The sequence below is a fragment of the Coenobita brevimanus genome, chromosome 93 (assembly GCF_032717465.1).
Source record: "Coenobita brevimanus isolate Jiangsu-jjx chromosome 93, ASM3271746v2, whole genome shotgun sequence".
Classification (NCBI taxonomy): Eukaryota; Metazoa; Arthropoda; class Malacostraca; order Decapoda; family Coenobitidae; genus Coenobita; species Coenobita brevimanus.
The window spans coordinates 28,097,101-28,114,503 of NC_137046.1; the positions used below are offsets into that span (position 1 = coordinate 28,097,101).

General features: G+C 44.7%; 1 protein-coding gene across 1 annotated transcript in view; it reads left to right on the forward strand.

Annotated features, from left to right (window-relative positions):
- LOC145412389 (uncharacterized) overlaps nucleotides 1–17,403 on the forward strand; it is a 98,854-nt gene that overhangs the window by 45,925 nt on the left and 35,526 nt on the right. Inside the window, exons 2-5 of the mRNA XM_080282278.1 lie at nucleotides 1,989–7,240; nucleotides 8,184–8,259; nucleotides 8,601–8,841; nucleotides 9,833–9,871. Coding sequence (XP_080138404.1) covers nucleotides 2,161–7,240; nucleotides 8,184–8,259; nucleotides 8,601–8,841; nucleotides 9,833–9,871 — 5,436 coding nt within the window. The 5' untranslated portion in view covers nucleotides 1,989–2,160. The remainder of the gene's footprint in view (nucleotides 1–1,988; nucleotides 7,241–8,183; nucleotides 8,260–8,600; nucleotides 8,842–9,832; nucleotides 9,872–17,403) is intronic.

The window sequence follows — 17,403 nt, forward strand, 5'->3', positions numbered from 1 at the left end:
ATGATCTGGAGAAGCTAATCAGCCAAACATGCAGTACACCTAAGGGGTTTACTGTTGTTGTTGTTGTTATTACCTTAGGCTCATCTGAACCTGGACCCGGTGGACAGCAGGCTGAAGTTGGCCATCACTTACAGTCTATCACCCTGCATTCAAGGGATAGGAATGGAGTTGAAGGTCGTTTGTATAACCGGGACAGCATAATTACCTGGTTAATATAGTGCCACCACGTGAAGGCGTCCATCTTTAGCACCTCTAGTCTAGTAACAAATACATCCGAAGGCAACAACTTGTACCACAAATGAAGAGTTAATTTTAGATGAACCTGTGGAGTTTCATGGATCACAGCTGGATTTAGTATCCTTTGGAAGGCAGTTTTTTTTCTGCAGTTTTTCCCGTGGAGTTTATCTGAGGATATTTCACCAGAGAAAAGCGGCGGATTATATTGTTGTGTCGCCCTTGCAAAAATGTATAATTTTTATCCATCTACTGTAATCCTTTGGTATACGAGTAGACCTTTATTTTTTGTTTTTAAAGTAGTGATCGTTTATCGGTATTTGTCGAGAGGTTGTGAAAGGGTATTAAAATCTCCCCTATTTCTCTATCGTTGGTAGTCCTGAAGATATCTTGAGAAATGGACGAAAGTCGGTTGCGTGGCCAAAATACCAAGCTTTAATTCTGATGTCGTACTCGTAGGTACGAATCCCGTGCATCAAAGTAAGATGTTACCGTAATTTAATTTGTGTTGTTAGTTTCAGTGCTTTTCCATACCCTAACTAACATAAAATTTTAGTCATGTTGTTGTCACTACACTGTACTACATAAAGATTCCCCAGCAGTGAAAACTGAGGTTGACAGGAAGTAGGGTACTGAAGCAAGTGGCATGATGCGGTTCACAGCAACTCACATCTATTGACACAACCTGCAAACACAGCTGATGACCCGGAATAGTCCATGTATTTGAGTCTGATACTTAATAGTACATATACCCTAGAGTAGATATACAGATAGATCGATATAGAAATAGATATAGATAGATAGATAATGTACGAATATGTGTATGTATGTATAAAATACTTGACTCTGAGTATAGACTTTACAGCTGTTCCCAAGCCCTATAGAGTCCTGCGTGCGGCATACGGTGTTACACTCCTGCTTCATATTTCACCACCTGAGCGCTAATACCTACCGTTCATGCTGAGTGCATGCTATGACTATCTTTCAAGAGCAATGTGTTGTTATTAGCGGGGGTGTATGTTACGTCCACTCTTACTGCTCACCCACATTCCGAGACAGCCAGCATGTGTGCCTCTATGAAGTGCCAGCTACTGTTCTATATTTTTTTAGAGATCAGAAAGTACTGAAGCTGTGTGTATTCCTAGAACGATTTTGTTACTGATTCTTCTTCTGGATCCTACTCACCCCGTTTTTGTGACTGGGGAATAGCATTAGGATGATGGCGAAAACGTTTTCGGAATAGTTTGTAACCTGTAGTTGTTTAGGTCAGTGTGGGGTAAGACGTTGGCTGCAGATGTTGTGTGGGTGTAGTGATCTAATGATTAAAGTTGGGTGTGTGAAGGAGATAGAGGGAGATTGTAGGTTTATGTGTGTGTGTGTGTGTGTGTGTGTTTGTATACCTACACGAGTGCATGGAGAAGCACGGATAATATGTGGAAGCGGGATTCGCTAGGAAAATGAGGAAAGAGACGGGATGGTTGAGGGATATTGGGAAATGTTGGAAAACGACAGTGTATTTGAAAAATACAAAAGGATGTGTCGAGGGACAGAAAAGGGAAGGTTTTGATGTTATTAAAAGTATTTACGTGACACATGTTTATAGCTAATTTGATATGTAGAGAAGCAAGACTGTTGGTTGGCTTGCAGAAGCAGGATTAGGTGAGGATAGGGGCAGGGAAATGCGTGAAGCAACAGGATGTGGAGGCTTGGAAGGGAGTGCATGTACACACACTAACGCTGACGCTCTGTTTCAGGAGTGAGACTGCCCACGGTACTCCCCGTCCCTTATATCAGCGAGGTGGGCCACGCTGGAAGTGTGGTGGTTGGCTGACAGGCTGCAGCTGCCACAAGTGTGCCAGCAGGTGTGTGGGGCGGCACAGGTGTGGTGCGACGGTCTAGTCGTCATGAGTGGGCCGCGGCCCCGCCATGGCAGCTCCACAACAACACACGCTGACTAACGCCCCCGTCAGCCTCGCTGCCTCTCCCACCGTACTCTCCTCCGTCACCAGCAGCCACCAGGGCCACGGGGACCTCTATGCCAAGCTAAGTGACCCGCTGGCCCATGATGTTCACAGGGTGGTGATTCCCCCGCCTAACTCCAACCACCCTCTCCCCCGACCTGCATCTCGTCGCCCTCGGCCTTGCTCCCTGTGTGGCACCTCTGCTGTGCGGTCTCAGTCCACTGCGATCGCAACCCCGCCACTTGACCCCAATGAGCAGCCGGTGGTGCTCCTCCACCGTTTAGAGGACGGATTGCCACAGGTTGACGTTAATAGCCTAAGGGCGTATGGAACCATCCGCCTTCTGCCCGTCCATAGGGGCACCTCCACTGGACAGAACTACGGCAGTGACCATGATGGCGACGCCGATAACAGGGAGCTAAGCCATGCCATGGCACATGCAGCCCTTGATGCTGACAGACGAAAACTAGAAATTAAGTCTCGGTTAGAATTCACTAAGTTGGGTGTCGGTCGGTCAAGGGGGGAAATATCAGCTCTGTGTGAAGTAAATCATGAAAACAGTGCAAGTAACATAAACCAGACAGTGCAGGTAGTGGGGACGGACTCATTTTGTGAGACGGTGATCAATAGTGTTGAAATTAAAAGTAGAAGTGTTATTGATCAAAAGGATTGTAGTGCAAGTGGAGCCGCAGTCACGGGCGCCTACGAGAAGACCAAGGGAGACAGCTCGCAGAAGGGGGATGACAGTGGGCGAGGCATAGAGAGTGTCATGCGAGGAAGTGGCTCTGTGGCACCCTCGCCTTTCCTTCCAACACTCGCCTCGCCTCCCCATTCTCCAGGTCTGCCTTGCCAAGCCTCCTCTCCCTCCTCTGCACGCCAGCCGCTTTTACCCGTTCTGGCAGAGGACTCGTACATTACATCACGCAGTCCCACCCACACACCCTCTTCACTGTACTCCTCTCATCCATCCACCTGCACAGACTCTGTCAGCACTACTCACTCCTCAGTTAAACACCGTGTCAACACCACTCAGTCCTCTCCACTGTCTCCCGACCACTTCCAGCAACCCTCCGCCCCCTCCTCCCCTTACACACCAATGTCAGTCCTATTACCTTTTTTGTCCTCGTCCCCTGTTGCTTTTCCCTCCTGCTCCCCAGATTCATCACACCCTCTCTCTCCGCCCTCCCCATCAACGATTTCACCCCCTGGGTCACCTCCCTCCCCTCCTTCGCCTCCCCTATCTCTTCACTCCCCCAAATACCTAGAAACTTTAAGCTCTTCAGGCCATCTGAATATGCCCCCATCCTCACCTTACTCCCCGAGAACCTTACCGTCAACACCCAACTCTCCAGCCTCCTTACCATCACGTTCATCCTCTCCTCCGTCTCCATCACCCTCACTTGGGTCTCCTCCGCCGTCCCCCGCCAATCTACACCCTCAGTTACACCTCTCACTAGAGTTAAACCACGAGCCCCTTAACTCTGCCACCTCCGTCCATGTCGCAACGCCCACGAAGCGTGAGGTGAACCCTACAGAGGGTGGTGATACACAGGTGCAGCAGTCACCAAGCACCGAGGTTACTTCTTCGTCACAGCCTTTAAAAAATGAACTCGAGACGAGCAGCCTCTCAGAAACTCAGGACGGTAACAAAGCCCTTCACCTCCACCCACTAGTACATGCTCAGGTCCAGGCTTCTGGTAATGCTAATCTTGCGGGGCTGGAGGACGAAGTCGGAGCTCCTGGGAATCTGAGTGAGGCAAATGCTGCCTGTGTCGAGGAAACTGGGAGATTGGCGCCGGGGATGGACGAGGTCATAGGAGCCTTACCTCCAAAATGCACCGAAAGTAGCGATAATGAGATTGACAGAGACCAGAGTGATAACAGAAACTCGTTGATGAAATTAGTTTTGAAGGTAAAACACCCAGGGGTTCAATCACCCTCGGAAACTGAGAAAAAGGACTGTAACAAAGAAAATGGTATTCCTAAGATCGTGCTCACACGTAAAGGGAATGGGCCGAATAGGGAGTACTCTTGCTCAAATAGGTTAAGAAATGAGGACCAAAACTTATCAAGTGAAGCTATTAATAAAAAACATAAATCAAAGAAAAATAAAAAAGAAAAGGTAAAAAGCAAGAAAATGAAAAAAGTTATCAAAACAGACAAGCACAAAAGACATCTGGAGTTATTTGGTGAAGACAGTAACGACTCTTGTGATATTAGCCGAGACCAGTGTAATGGATTACATGGGAAGAAGGAACAACAAACAGAGACTCCATCCAGCGGCCAGCAAGACCTTCCTCTGCCTCTTGCCTTCCCTACACTTGGTGAGTCACCGGAGATCAGTGGTAGCGAGTTGCCCCCAACACCCACAGAGAAAGAACAGTATTCATTTAGTGTCAAAGTAGAGAGTGTATGCCACAGACTCAAGCACAGTTCCATTAGTGATTCCGTAGATGACTCTTTTTCCGATTCTTTGCCAGATTTGGAATCTCCACCTCACCCTGATCACGATAAAAGTATCGAGTGCACAGTCTCACAGTCACCAGTAGTGGTGCAAGAATTGAAACAAGATTGCAAGGAAAATGTAGAGTTAGAGAACGAAAATCAGGAACCACAGCATGTCTCTTTAGCACCCACGAATGACAGACCCGAGGACCTGGTTCCTGATAATGCTAGTCCGGATAAAGAAAAAGTCATCGACGATTCCCCACGCTCTAAATCAGGTAAAAGTTCCTCCACGATGAAGCAGAGAGAAAAATCAGATTGTCATGAAATTAGTGACAAACAGTGCCAGTCAGCCCCGAGATGCCGGAGAGATAGGCATGTAAAAAAGACTGAATCTGGACGGAATTCTGACGCTTGTTTATGGGTAAGTTTTGGCATGAATGCCCCTGTCCCGTTGCCCGCCAGTGACATGCCCGGGCTGGCGCCCATCATGACCACCGAGAGCAGGAGCAGCACAAGAAGAGACAAAGATGATAGTGAAACCGATAAATTTTCCTTGGATGAAAATGAAGAACTGCCAAATCTGGTGAAGCCCAAGAGGGAGAAAAAGCGCCATTCATCATCATCAAAAAATAACTCTCAAGAAAACATACCTGAAGTGAAATTTGAAGATAAAAGTAGCCGTGCTGACGAAGTCATTGACACGAAGACTGACCTTCCCTCAGCAGAATTCACCAAGGAGAAGGAAGCTTCATTTAGACGGTCAAAGGCTCACTCACGTAGACGTAGAGTTGTGAGATCGAGACCCACCAGAAGGAGTAGAACTCACCCACTGTTTTCATATCGAAGGTCACGAATATCACCTGAAGAGTTGCAAAACACGAGCAGGAGAACTCGATCTTCATCTGCTGATCTGAAAAGAAAAGCCGAGAAAGAGACGCCTGACTCTTCTTCCCACGAGCCCTCAGGTGAAATTAATAATGACAGCACCAGCCTAAACTCAAAATTAGATCAGGACAGTTGTTCTGACCAAAAAAAGGATATTCAAAAGGATTTCGTAACTGACCAAAACGTACAAAATAAAGATGTGAATAGCAACAGTGAGAAGACCTTCGGCGAGTCAAGCCCCAGCAATGACTGCAATGAGAGGCACAATAGTAGTCAGGACATAATTGCAAATCAAATTCCAGCTGTAACTACAGATTTAAAGCTAAAAGAAGGTCACAGCACAAATCAGAACCAAAATACAACGGAAGATGAAAATACAAGGCAAGAACAGAGTACAAGACCAGACTGTAATGAGAGCCAAGACCATAATGCTAAGCAAGACCGAATTACAAAGGAGGACCAAAATGCTATGAATGATCAGAATTTAAGGCAAGATCCGACTACAGGGGAAGACCAAAATGCGATGCATGAGCGAAGGACAAGTCCAGACCAAAGTGTAAGGCGAGACCACAATCAGGCCTTCAGTGGAAATCAAGGAGTAGAAAAAATTAATGATCAAAAAACAAGTCAGAACCAAAACAGAGAGCAGACTAAAGGCACAAATAAAGCAGCAGTCACTGGTAAGAATCCAAATTCCTGCAAAGGCAGTAATCCAAAACCAGAAGAGAATACAAATCAAGGTGTAAGTATTGATGAAGCTACAGTCTCTCAAGAAGATAATGTTACTCAAGATTTGAATGTTGACAAAGATTCTAGTTGCCAGGACATACACAGACAGAATGCAAATGCAGCTTTGAGCGTTGTTACAAACACAGGGGCTCTCCAGGACGTAACTACGTGTGACTCAGAAGATAACGACAGCCAAGTTAAGAAAGGTTATGAAATAACAGATTGTGATGTAAAAAATTCCGAGGAGGTGGGTTTGTCTTTGAAGGAAGATGAACACACAGGGGATCCTCAGCCTGACGAGTTACCCATACCACAGTTACATTCCTCAACTATGTCGCAAAATTCGAGTGAACACTTACATATCGAGGAAGCTGATGAACCACAGTATTACCGACCGAAGAAAATAAGAAAAGTTGACCATTCTAAAAGTTTAAGTCAGTCGGCATGCAGCAGCAACATAACACAACAGGCAGAGCCCAAGATATTACCTGTGGGGAAGTTACTTGAAACTACGAAGAGTCAAAGTCCTAGCGAGAATGACAAGGATAACAAGGCAACTCCACCACAGAATACCAACGAAATTACCAATTCCTCAGAAACTCCAGGCACACTTGTGAAGTTGGACGAGTCAAACTCAGAATGTGAGGCATCCCAGACACGACTGCAAAGTGAAGGGACTGTGGAGAATCTTCCAGAGTGTACCAAACAGTCAGTCTCTCCTGCCGACGACTCCCAGGCAGCCGAAAAGCAACAGAAGAAGAGGAAATCGAATGCGCGAGGCTCCAGAAAGCAACTGTCCAGGGGGGTTGGGTCAAAGGAGGAATCACAGGACTACTCATCAGTCCAAGTGGAAGAAAGGAAGGCTGAAGAAGCCTCACATATCCTGGATACAGCCGCTAAAGATGACACTACAAAAAAAGAAGGGACAAAGGAGCAGGAAAAGAAAAAGAAGCAGAGAAGACTAAAGAAGAAAGATATGTCAGGTAAGTGTCACTGCATTCTAGAGAGTAGTTATAAGCACCATAGTCAGCACAGATATCAGTATCAGTGTCATTCTTGGTATTAATTAAGGTACTTTTATGTAATGGTTAAATATTGTAAAATTTTCATTGCACTAAAATTTAAATGTTTGTCATAACACTGAATTATAAAAAGGTTGTGGTAGGTAGGGGCGCTCACCATCCACTCACTCATTGTAGTGCTGCTTTGGGTGTTTGCCCTTTCCTCTCGTCATTCCTTCCTCTTCTGTCGTTCTTTCCTTCATTCTTTCCACTTCCTTCTGCCTGCGGGTGACTTTACACTCCCTCCTCCGTCTTTCCTTCCTTCATTCTTTCCCCTTCCTTCTGCCTACGGGTGGCTTGACTCTACACTGAGTGACAAGCCAAATGGCTGGGTGGTAACCATACGACCAAATTATGGCGCCTGTTGTTAAGTGGGTAATTGGGGTGCTGCAATCGGATTGAGCCTGTGTAGGTTTATATCCAAGGGATTGTTGGGGTTTATTGCCCACGTGGTGCCACTCAGGGATGAGGTGAAGCTGGTCACTCTCATTTGAAATGTCAGGACCAACTTGCCTAGCCCCGGGCTCCTACGCTCCTCATGAGGCAACATGGGATTGGATGATGATATCTAATATATACCACAATCGGTGTATATCTATCTATCTATCTATCTATCTATATATATATATATATATATATATATATATATATATATATATATATATATATATATATATATATATATATAATATTGTACACGGTGAGCTTTAAGGTAACCTGTTGGCCACGTTGATTCTGTTCACAGAAATAATATTACATATCTGTGTTAACGAGCTTATAAATAGAAAGTGTAAACCATATGACAAGGTGGAATTCGCGAGGCAGTATTAGAGACAACACTGTGTGATTGTCATTGTACTCATAGTTACTGACCCTCTGGGTTTGTTGGCCATGGCTTGCTGTATCATCGTTTTTGTTGAAGAGTTACCTCTTGGGGAAGAGTTGGTAGTTATCATTAAGATAATACTCTTAATAATACTCTTGTAGTTTAACCAGTCGTTTTTGTCGCCCCCCAAGGGATGGCCTCCCTAACTTCTTCACCACCAAGTTACTATACCTTTTTGAGGGATGAAGTCTGCCAAGCTCAGCCGTAGACCTTAAAAGTGTCAGACTTTCAAGTCCATCGATATGTGTCATACCCACAAGAGTGAGTGTGTCTGATGTGCGTGTGATGTGCATCTGGAGTGTGTCTGATGTGCGTGTGGTGTGCATCTGGAGTGTGTCTGATGTGCGTGTGATGTGCATCTGGGGTGTCTGATGTGCGTGTGGTGTGCATCTGGAGTGTGTTTGATGTGCGTGTGATGTGCATCTGGAGTGTGTCTGATGTGCGTGTGATGTGCATCTGGAGTGTGTCTGATGTGCGTGTGATGTGCATCTGGAGTGTGTCTGATGTGCGTGTGATGTGCATCTGGAGTGTGTCTGATGTGCGTGTGATGTGCATCTGGAGTGTGTCTGATGTGCGTGTGATGTGCATCTGGAGTGTGTCTGATGTGCGTGTGATGTGCATCTGGGGTGTGTCTGAGGTGCGTGTGATGTGCATCTGGGGTGTGTCTGAGGTGCGTGTGATGTGCATCTGGGGTGTGTCTGAGGTGGGTGTATGTGCATCTGGGGTGTGTCTGAGGTGGGTGTATGTGCATCTGGGGTGTGTCTGAGGTGCGTGTGATGTGCATCTGGGGTGTGTCTGAGGTGGGTTTATGTGCATCTGGGGTGTGTCTGAGGTGCGTGTGATGTGCATCTGGGGTGTGTCTGAGGTGGGTGTGATGTGCATCTGGGGTGTGTCTGAGGTGCGTGTGATGTGCATCTGGGGTGTGTCTGAGGTGCGTGTGATGTGCATCTGGGGTGTGTCTGAGGTGGGTGTATGTGCATCTGGGGTGTGTCTGATGTGCGTGTGATGTGCATCTGGGGTGTGTCTGATGTGGGTGTGATGTGCATCTGGGGTGTGTCTGAGGTGGGTGTATGTGCATCTGGGGTGTGTCTGAGGTGCGTGTGATGTGCATCTGGGGTGTGTCTGAGGTGCGTGTGGTGTGCATCTGGGGTGTGTCTGAGGTGCGTGTGGTGTGCATCTGGGGTGTGTCTGAGGTGCGTGTGGTGTGCATCTGGAGTGTGTCTGAGGTGCGTGTGGTGTGCATCTGGAGTGTGTCTGAGGTGCGTGTATGTGCGTCTGGGGTGTGTCTGAGGTGCGTGTGGTGTGCATCTGGAGTGTGTCTGAGGGGTGTGTCCCACAGCAAAGGACAACTGTTGGGATCCTTTGAGATGCTGGATATATGGGTGTGCGGCTATTAAAGGTGTCCTTCGTCTTGTTTACTCTTTTAAAATGGCAGTAACCAGGAATATCACTCAGCCTAATTGTTCATAAGTCACCTGTCCCTCCATTGTCCAGTGAAATCAGTTGATGAGCCACGAACGACGAACACGTGACCCCAAGCAGCATACAGACCAGATAACTCCGGGCCCGTCACATCGGTGTTGTTGTTGATGATGTTATGGCCTAAACTGATTATAGTTTCCCTTCAGCCCGCCGCTGCTGCCTTTCCTGGTCTCCTTGACAACCAGGTGAGAGAGGTAAACAAGAGTGGAGAGAGAGGGAACTTTCAGCTTAACCACATTACTCTCTCCTCTGGGCTTTAGGGGGAGGATGTGGTAGGCTGCATGTTGAGGAAATAATACCGTTGTGTCGGATGAAGATACTTATGAAATTATGATTTTTCATGAGAAAATGTGCTTGAGTCTTTGTGAGTGGTTTGTTAATTGATTTTTTTTTTTCCGAGTCTGGAAAAGGTGAAGAAGCTCATTCTCTAGGTCCAGAAGTCTACTTAATACAACACCAGCAGAGGGCTAACCCGTAACAGCTGACAAGAGTCACTCGTTGAGCACTGACACCTACCATCTGTGTTGAGATACTGTACGGATATCACGTGCAAACTTGGTAGTGTGTTATAAGTTGTGGTATTTTTAATGACGTCGATGGAGCAACAATAAACTGGTTGAAGCTCATTTCAAATCATCAGACACAGTTCCCTATAGCACCTGGGATCCAGTCCGCAAGCCCACAGTCCACAGTTGAGGAAATGGAATCACATGTATATTGCTATTTTAGGGTATGTGATTATGTCAGTCTAGGGTATGTGAACATTACTTGTTTTCACTTGAGGGTATGTGTACATAGTTTCAGTTCAAGGTATGTAGATGCGTTGCAGTGGGAAGAAATGTCAGCGACAAAATGTTTGTTTCGTTAAAATCATTAGACCGATAATGTGTTCACAGCGGAATTTCGGTGGATGAATAACGTGCTAAATGAGGAACTGTGATGGCTGAGTTTTGGTGAGATGAATGAGAAAGTGACACCGTGGCGGCTTCAGGGTTTTTTTATGGGGTGGACTTAAGGGGGACCTCTAGTGAGCAAGGGAAAGCTGAGGTGACCCGAGCGCTGAAAGGGACAATAGTCTGTTTCAAAATTAATGATTGCTAAGGGGAGGCTGAGATCTGAGATATGGGGGAGGGGGTTAACTGTGATATAAAAAAATGTTTGGGGCTATGGTGGTAGATTAAGAAACAACAGATCGACTGTATTCTCGTCAGCTTAGATGGCTTTCATGTACACAGCGAATCTTCTGTAGTAGTGTATTTTGTATATAGTGACTTTTTATTCTCTTTGCCTTTTAACTCGTTGTAATACCCACACAGACTACATAAATAATACACAGGAATATATTAACACACCAGGTACACCCTAAACTGGTAAGAAAGATTTGGTAGACAGTCTGTTAGCCGGCGAGAACACAAGTAATGTTATGGGTTGGATGGGGAACTGATATGGTGCCAGTGAAGTGCTGTGTTAGACGAGTCTTCTATCATACAGGAGTTAGGAAACACGATACTTAACCACTTTAGTACACGATAGCCTGATCTTGTCTGTATAAATCGTCTAACGGCAGCGAGACTAATGTACAAAGATGACATCGTACTGGAGGGGTTAGTGAGAAAGCCTGTAGCCCCTTCACTACGAGGCGTCTTCCGTAGTGTATGAAATGGTTCGGCGGCAGCAAAACCAAGCACAGCGAAACTGCGCAGCTCATTTCCACACCAGGAGACTCTGCCAACTGCTGGTGAATCCTAGGTAGTTAACAGACGATTTCCGTAATTTTGCAATAGTTATATCTAAATCGTTTCTTCAGTAACTTTAATTAAAACCTCCACCACCACCTCCTCCTCCTCATCCTCCGCGGAGAAAAAACGCTCTTTACCCACCCCCAGCTGTGCATGCTGTGAAATGGGAAAAATAGGAAAGGCCATGGAACTGACGGCGTTCATGAAATGTACGCCAGATTTAATAGGACAGAATGTGTTGCTAAGTTTTAAAAAATGCTGTGAGGGAGATATTGTTTTAGGAAAAACTGGATACAAGAAGCTTTCGAATTACAAGCGGTGAAGATATTAGTGTCAGATGACATCTGAAAGCTTTCTTTCTTTTCATTTAATACCGCCTGTGTTTGCTCACTGAGGGAAGGTTTTATTGGAGAAAGTTTTAAATAGTTAGGCAAGTAAAGTGTGGTGATGGTGGTGGTGGTGGTGATGGTGCTGATGGTGATGGTGATGGTGGTTTTAGTGTAGGTAGTGGTGGTGATGTACTGTAGTTGGTGGTCGTGAAGGAAGTTACAGTGGCGGTGTGATGATGATGATGATGATGGTGTAGGTGGTGGTAGTTTAGGCAGTAGTTGTGGTGGTGATTTAGGTGGTGGTGGCGGTGATGATGACGATAATGTACTTGCAGGTGGTGATGGTGGGAGAGGGAGTGGTGGAGGTAACTGAGGTGGAGTTGCGTGGTGTAAAGTTGTTGAAGAGAATGAGATGTTGCTTTGCTATAACTGTACGTCTTTACGGTTTTCGACTAGCTGCACACACACACACACACACACACACACACACACACACACACACACACACAGTCTTCATCATCGTCGTCGTTGTCACAGGAGCAGCACTTAGCTTATTCCTGGTCTTGTCAACATCACTGAAATATCGTTGGCACTGGAGTTCTCACGCAGCCTCTTCCCTTTGTCCTCCAGTGTGTACCATTGGCAGGAAAATTAATTAAACTTCGGTAATCAGTACCTGGAATACAGGTGGCGGGAAATGCTATCAGATTTTGAATAGATCAACGAGTGTACTGAAGCTAGGTTTAATTCTTGAGTGGGATAAAAGAGATCTGGATGATGATGATGATGATGATGATGATGTGGAAGAGGCTTGGAGTAATCACACTGCTTTTGGTCAGTTACAATTACAATTATAATTACTTGTCCTATTGCGTAATTACGATTACGATTACAAGGAAGAAAAAATACTAATTACAGTTACAGTTTTTCAGTTTTAATAATTCCAAAGTACAATATCAGTTACAGCAAAGTTAGTGTTCAGTTACATATTGCAATTACTTTTTTTTCATGGTGAGCACGTACTGATCTCAGAATTACAAGTACTGGACGTGTCGTGAACTCGTGATTCGTGAACATAACATTTTTATAAGTGTTTACATTTACAAACCTGTCCCACCACATACGTAGACGTAGTCACGACAGTCTGTACACATAATACAGTAGTCTCGTACACAGTCTATAGATCCCAGGTATACAAATATTGGACGTGTCACGCATCATGCAACATGTTCACTTTATGGCATATTCTCTCTCTCTCTCTCTCTCTCTCTCTCTCTCTCTGTATATATATATATATATATATATATATATATATATATATATATATATATATATATATATATATATATATTCAGTATATCAGAATAATATTTATTTTATGTAATTTTAATTATCATGCATCTAAACAGTCAGTTACAATTACAAATGCAATTACAATTGAATGTAAAGCTCAGTCACAGTTACAAAACCAGTTACCGGCAGATAAAAATAATTACCGTACCATTACAATTACCGAAAAATGTGTAATTAATTATATTTCACTTAAAATACAATTACAGTTACTCCAAACCTGAAGTTATTGTTGATGATGATGAACTATAGTACTGATTCTAGGTTTCATTCGTGTAGAAAAGTAGGTAGGTGGGACGCCTATCATCTCGCTCGATGTAGTGCTGCCATCAGGTGACATTACACTGAGTGACAAGCAAAAGGGTTTCCTGTAATCCAGGAAAAAATAACACTTCGCGGGAGGTAATCATGTAAGCAAATGGCGCCTGGTGGTCTAGTAACTGCGCTCCAACCGGATGGACCTGTAAGAGTTTCCATCTAAGGGTTGGTTGAGATTTATCGCTATATGTAATGCCACTCAGGATGGTGCGAGGCTGGTCATCCTTGCCTTAAATGTCGGCACTGAATACTCTAGTCCCGGACCCTGCGCTTATGGTGAAGCCAAAAAGGATTGGATGATGGGTGGGGGGAGGGACAAAAATATGATTTTCGTTCCTCAAAGTAGTGAATATTACTGAGGAAAAAACACACACACACACACACACAAACAGTAAAGTTACTGGTAGATTACCATGTCAGGATAGATTTGTGCAGATATTCATGTCATTCATTTTCAGACTAACATTCAGTGCCGTGTTGGATGTTAAGTTTGCCAAATATTGTATGGTTGATATTCTGCTGTGCGCGAAGTAAATGAGGTGAAGTGATGTGTCCAGGAAGGTGTGGGAAGTGTTGAGGTGTTTGCTGTGGATATGGCCAGTGAGATTTGTCCTTCTTGGTGTGGTAGTTTCTTCTCATACTTTCCTCTTATTTTCATTCTTGTCATTCCTTCATTCCTTTATTCTCTTATTCTTTCCTTCATTTTCTCTTTCCTACCTTCTCTCCCTTTTTCTTACCTTCTCTTTCTCATTCCTCCTTTGCTTCCTTCCCTGCCTTGTCTCCCTCATTCTTACCTTCTCTCCTCCATTCCTCATATGTCTTCCCCTTCCCACCTTTTCTCCCTCTTTCCTACGTTCTTTCCCTCTTTCTTACCTTCTCTTTTTTTTCCTATTTCCTCCCTCTTTCCTGTCCTATTTTTCTCTTGCCTATCTTCTCTCCCGTACTCCTTCTCTGCCTCTCTTCTAACCTCACTCATTTCCTATCTTTCCTCCTTCCCTCCAACCATTTCTATCTCCTTTTCTTCCATCTCTCCCTCTTTCCTTCCCTCTCTCCTTCATTCTTACCTTTTCATTCCATCCTTCGCTTCATCCTCAGTTTTCTTTTGGTTGTTCCTCCACTCATCCATTTCATTTTTCTTTTCCTTGTCGCTTTTCTTTCCTTCCCGCTCTGGTTGGTATATGGAAGCAGTTGTGACATTTCTGACATTTACTGCAGTAGAGAAATTTGTCAACAAGTGTGTGTGTGTGTGTGTGTGTGTGTGTGTGTGTGTGTGTGTGTGTGTGTGTGTGTGTGTGTGTGTGTGTGTGTGTGTGTGTGTTTACGTTCACAGTGAACTGAAGCTTACTCTCCACTTCAGTATATCTCCATAGATAAGATTTTTAACCTTGTATAGGTGGGGTTTTACATGACGCAGTCATCGCTGTTTATAATCGGTAAATACTTTAGGTCAGGATTCAGGGGTTGTCGGCGAGTGTCTCATCTGCCTCAACTCCAGCGACGTGTAAGTTTTATTTGTCCAATATCAGCTGGATACACACCATTTATACAGTACTGTTATATGACACTTCATTTTGGTAACAATCTTCCCCCAGGCTCTGCATCCATCCCTTCACATTTCTCTTCATGTAAGAATTCACTGCTATCATAATAAACTGATGGTGCCCTTGCATCGTAAAGACCCAAGTGTGGTCCCCCTGTGGCAACGTACGCACCGCGACTGATAAGATAACCCGGTGCTGGAGGAAGCCATTGTTGGGGCGGGAGCCACACCACACCTGGCCCTTTCTCGTCCACGGCCCAGCCATTCCCACCGAAACACAATTCGCTCATCGTCACCTATCTCAACACCCACCTCACTTGTAGCTGTGTTAAAGCCCTTCAGTCTTGTGGCGTATTTTGCACTTCGTTCTTGCTGTTGCAGACAGTTTTATTTAACCTGGGGTAACCCCCTGGTAGCGCAGGGGTTAGCGAAGGCTACATCTAACTCTCCCAGTTTGAAGTCCCTCCAGACCGGAATAAAACCGTAATAAAATAAAATATAAATTCGTCATCGCAGGGAAGGGTGTGGTGGACATTTAACAGAGAAGACGAGAGAGGAGAGAAGCAGGGGCGTCCGCAGGATTTTTTGTAAAGGGGGGCAAAATAAAAGAAATTATACATACAGTATATGTGCGGTTTTATCAAAATACACACACTCCCAATAGGCATACTTACATGGGTTACATAACTTACATCAGATGCATAGTGACTGAATGCATGAATCGACTCAAATCACTCAATCATCCTTGAACAAGAACTGAAGCCGTCGAATTCCAAGGGGGGGGGCAAATGCCCCCCCCTTGCCCCCCCCACCCTCCGGACGCCCATGAGAGGAAGGAAGGGAGGAGAGAAGTTAATTTTGAAACAGTCTGGCTTTGACTCCCTACTGAATACGTCTGCCGTTAACCACAGTACAACGTCCAAGAATGACAGTGCTGGTGAAAGAGTTAGTCAAGAAATCAGTTATTTGTCGTACAACATGGTAATCCAATCTGGTCTTGAGTTTCACAGGTGAGCTGGTGGAGTTGATCACTGTGCCGTTACTCCTATTGCCAATACTCATCGTTATATTAGTTTTCTTAAATAAATTTATGCCATAGCTATGAATAAACCATCCGTCTAGCTTGAGATATGAATGCCAGCTTTAAAAAGGAAGATTCGAGCATTTATGAACATCTTCATAATATGGCAACCAAAACATCTAATGGTGTTTGTTGAAGAGCTCGTAAATACCTTATGGTTAAAGTACATTACGAGGACCTTTGTGTGTGTGTGTGTGAGAGAGAGAGAGAGAGAGAGAGAGTAGTGGTTGTGATGATGGTGAAGTATGGTTGTGGACTTAGTTTATAGCAGATATGTGGAGCGAAACCCTTCATCCGATGACATAATTATACGGCATTACTCCTGCCACCACACGTTTTTATGTATCTTCGGAGAGACATTTCAGGTTGCTGGGGTTAGTGTGTAAATCAACTTTTTTTTTTTTCTTCTTAGGAGGGAACTAACCTGAACTGTTTAATGTCACGCTGTAGCATCAAAAATAAACTACAAACAGATTTCACTAGATTGTTTCCTGTAGATTGTGTCCTGAGTGGTTGTGGTGAGGGTAGTAATTGTGGTGCTGGTGCTGGTGTGAATGAAGAGAAGTAGGGGGGATCATTTCTGTGACTGGCTGGGTTTATTGCACAATGCCTCAAGTCACCTGCGTAATCTGCTATACAAGACATTCTTTTATAGAGTCGTCTCCTCGATGTAGGTGAATCTGAATCATATGACCCAACCCTGTAGTGTCTTGAGTTATCGTTCAGTGCTGACATTCACAGGAGCGTCTAGATTATGAATAATGAAACATCTGATTGCTTATGGTAAATCAGTCTCCCTTATAACACGCCGTCTTTGCAAACAGAATAATCAAGTGTGTATGATGCAAGTAGCTAGTTGGTAGCCTATACAACACGCTCATCCGATAAGCCAGCGAGTTGAGAACCTTGCTTTTGACAGCGAGTTAGTGACTACCCCCGATTCCGTTACCTCTATACGCACAGTGCTCTGTCTGATTCTCATTCGTATGTAATATAGCATCTTATGCGCGTTTCGCTATACTTACCTGTAACTGTCAGCAGAAAGCATAGTCTTTGTTGATGCAGCCAACACCACGTAGCTTCTTTGTTATGAGCTTTTTTTTTCTCTCTTTCTGATATCCAGATACCCTTGCAAATTCAATAAGGCTTTCTGATATGACTATATATGACGCCATATGGTAAGAGGTCATGAGATGTTACAGAGACATTCCTCTAAGCATTTCTGTCACAACTCACGTCCACCTCCTCCTGGCCTCCCCACGCCGCCCATTTCGCTCACATGTACGCCATTCCTAGGTCATCCTTCCACATACATTAGTTCTTTGTCAGCTTCGTTTCAGATTGGCCATTGATTCTGATC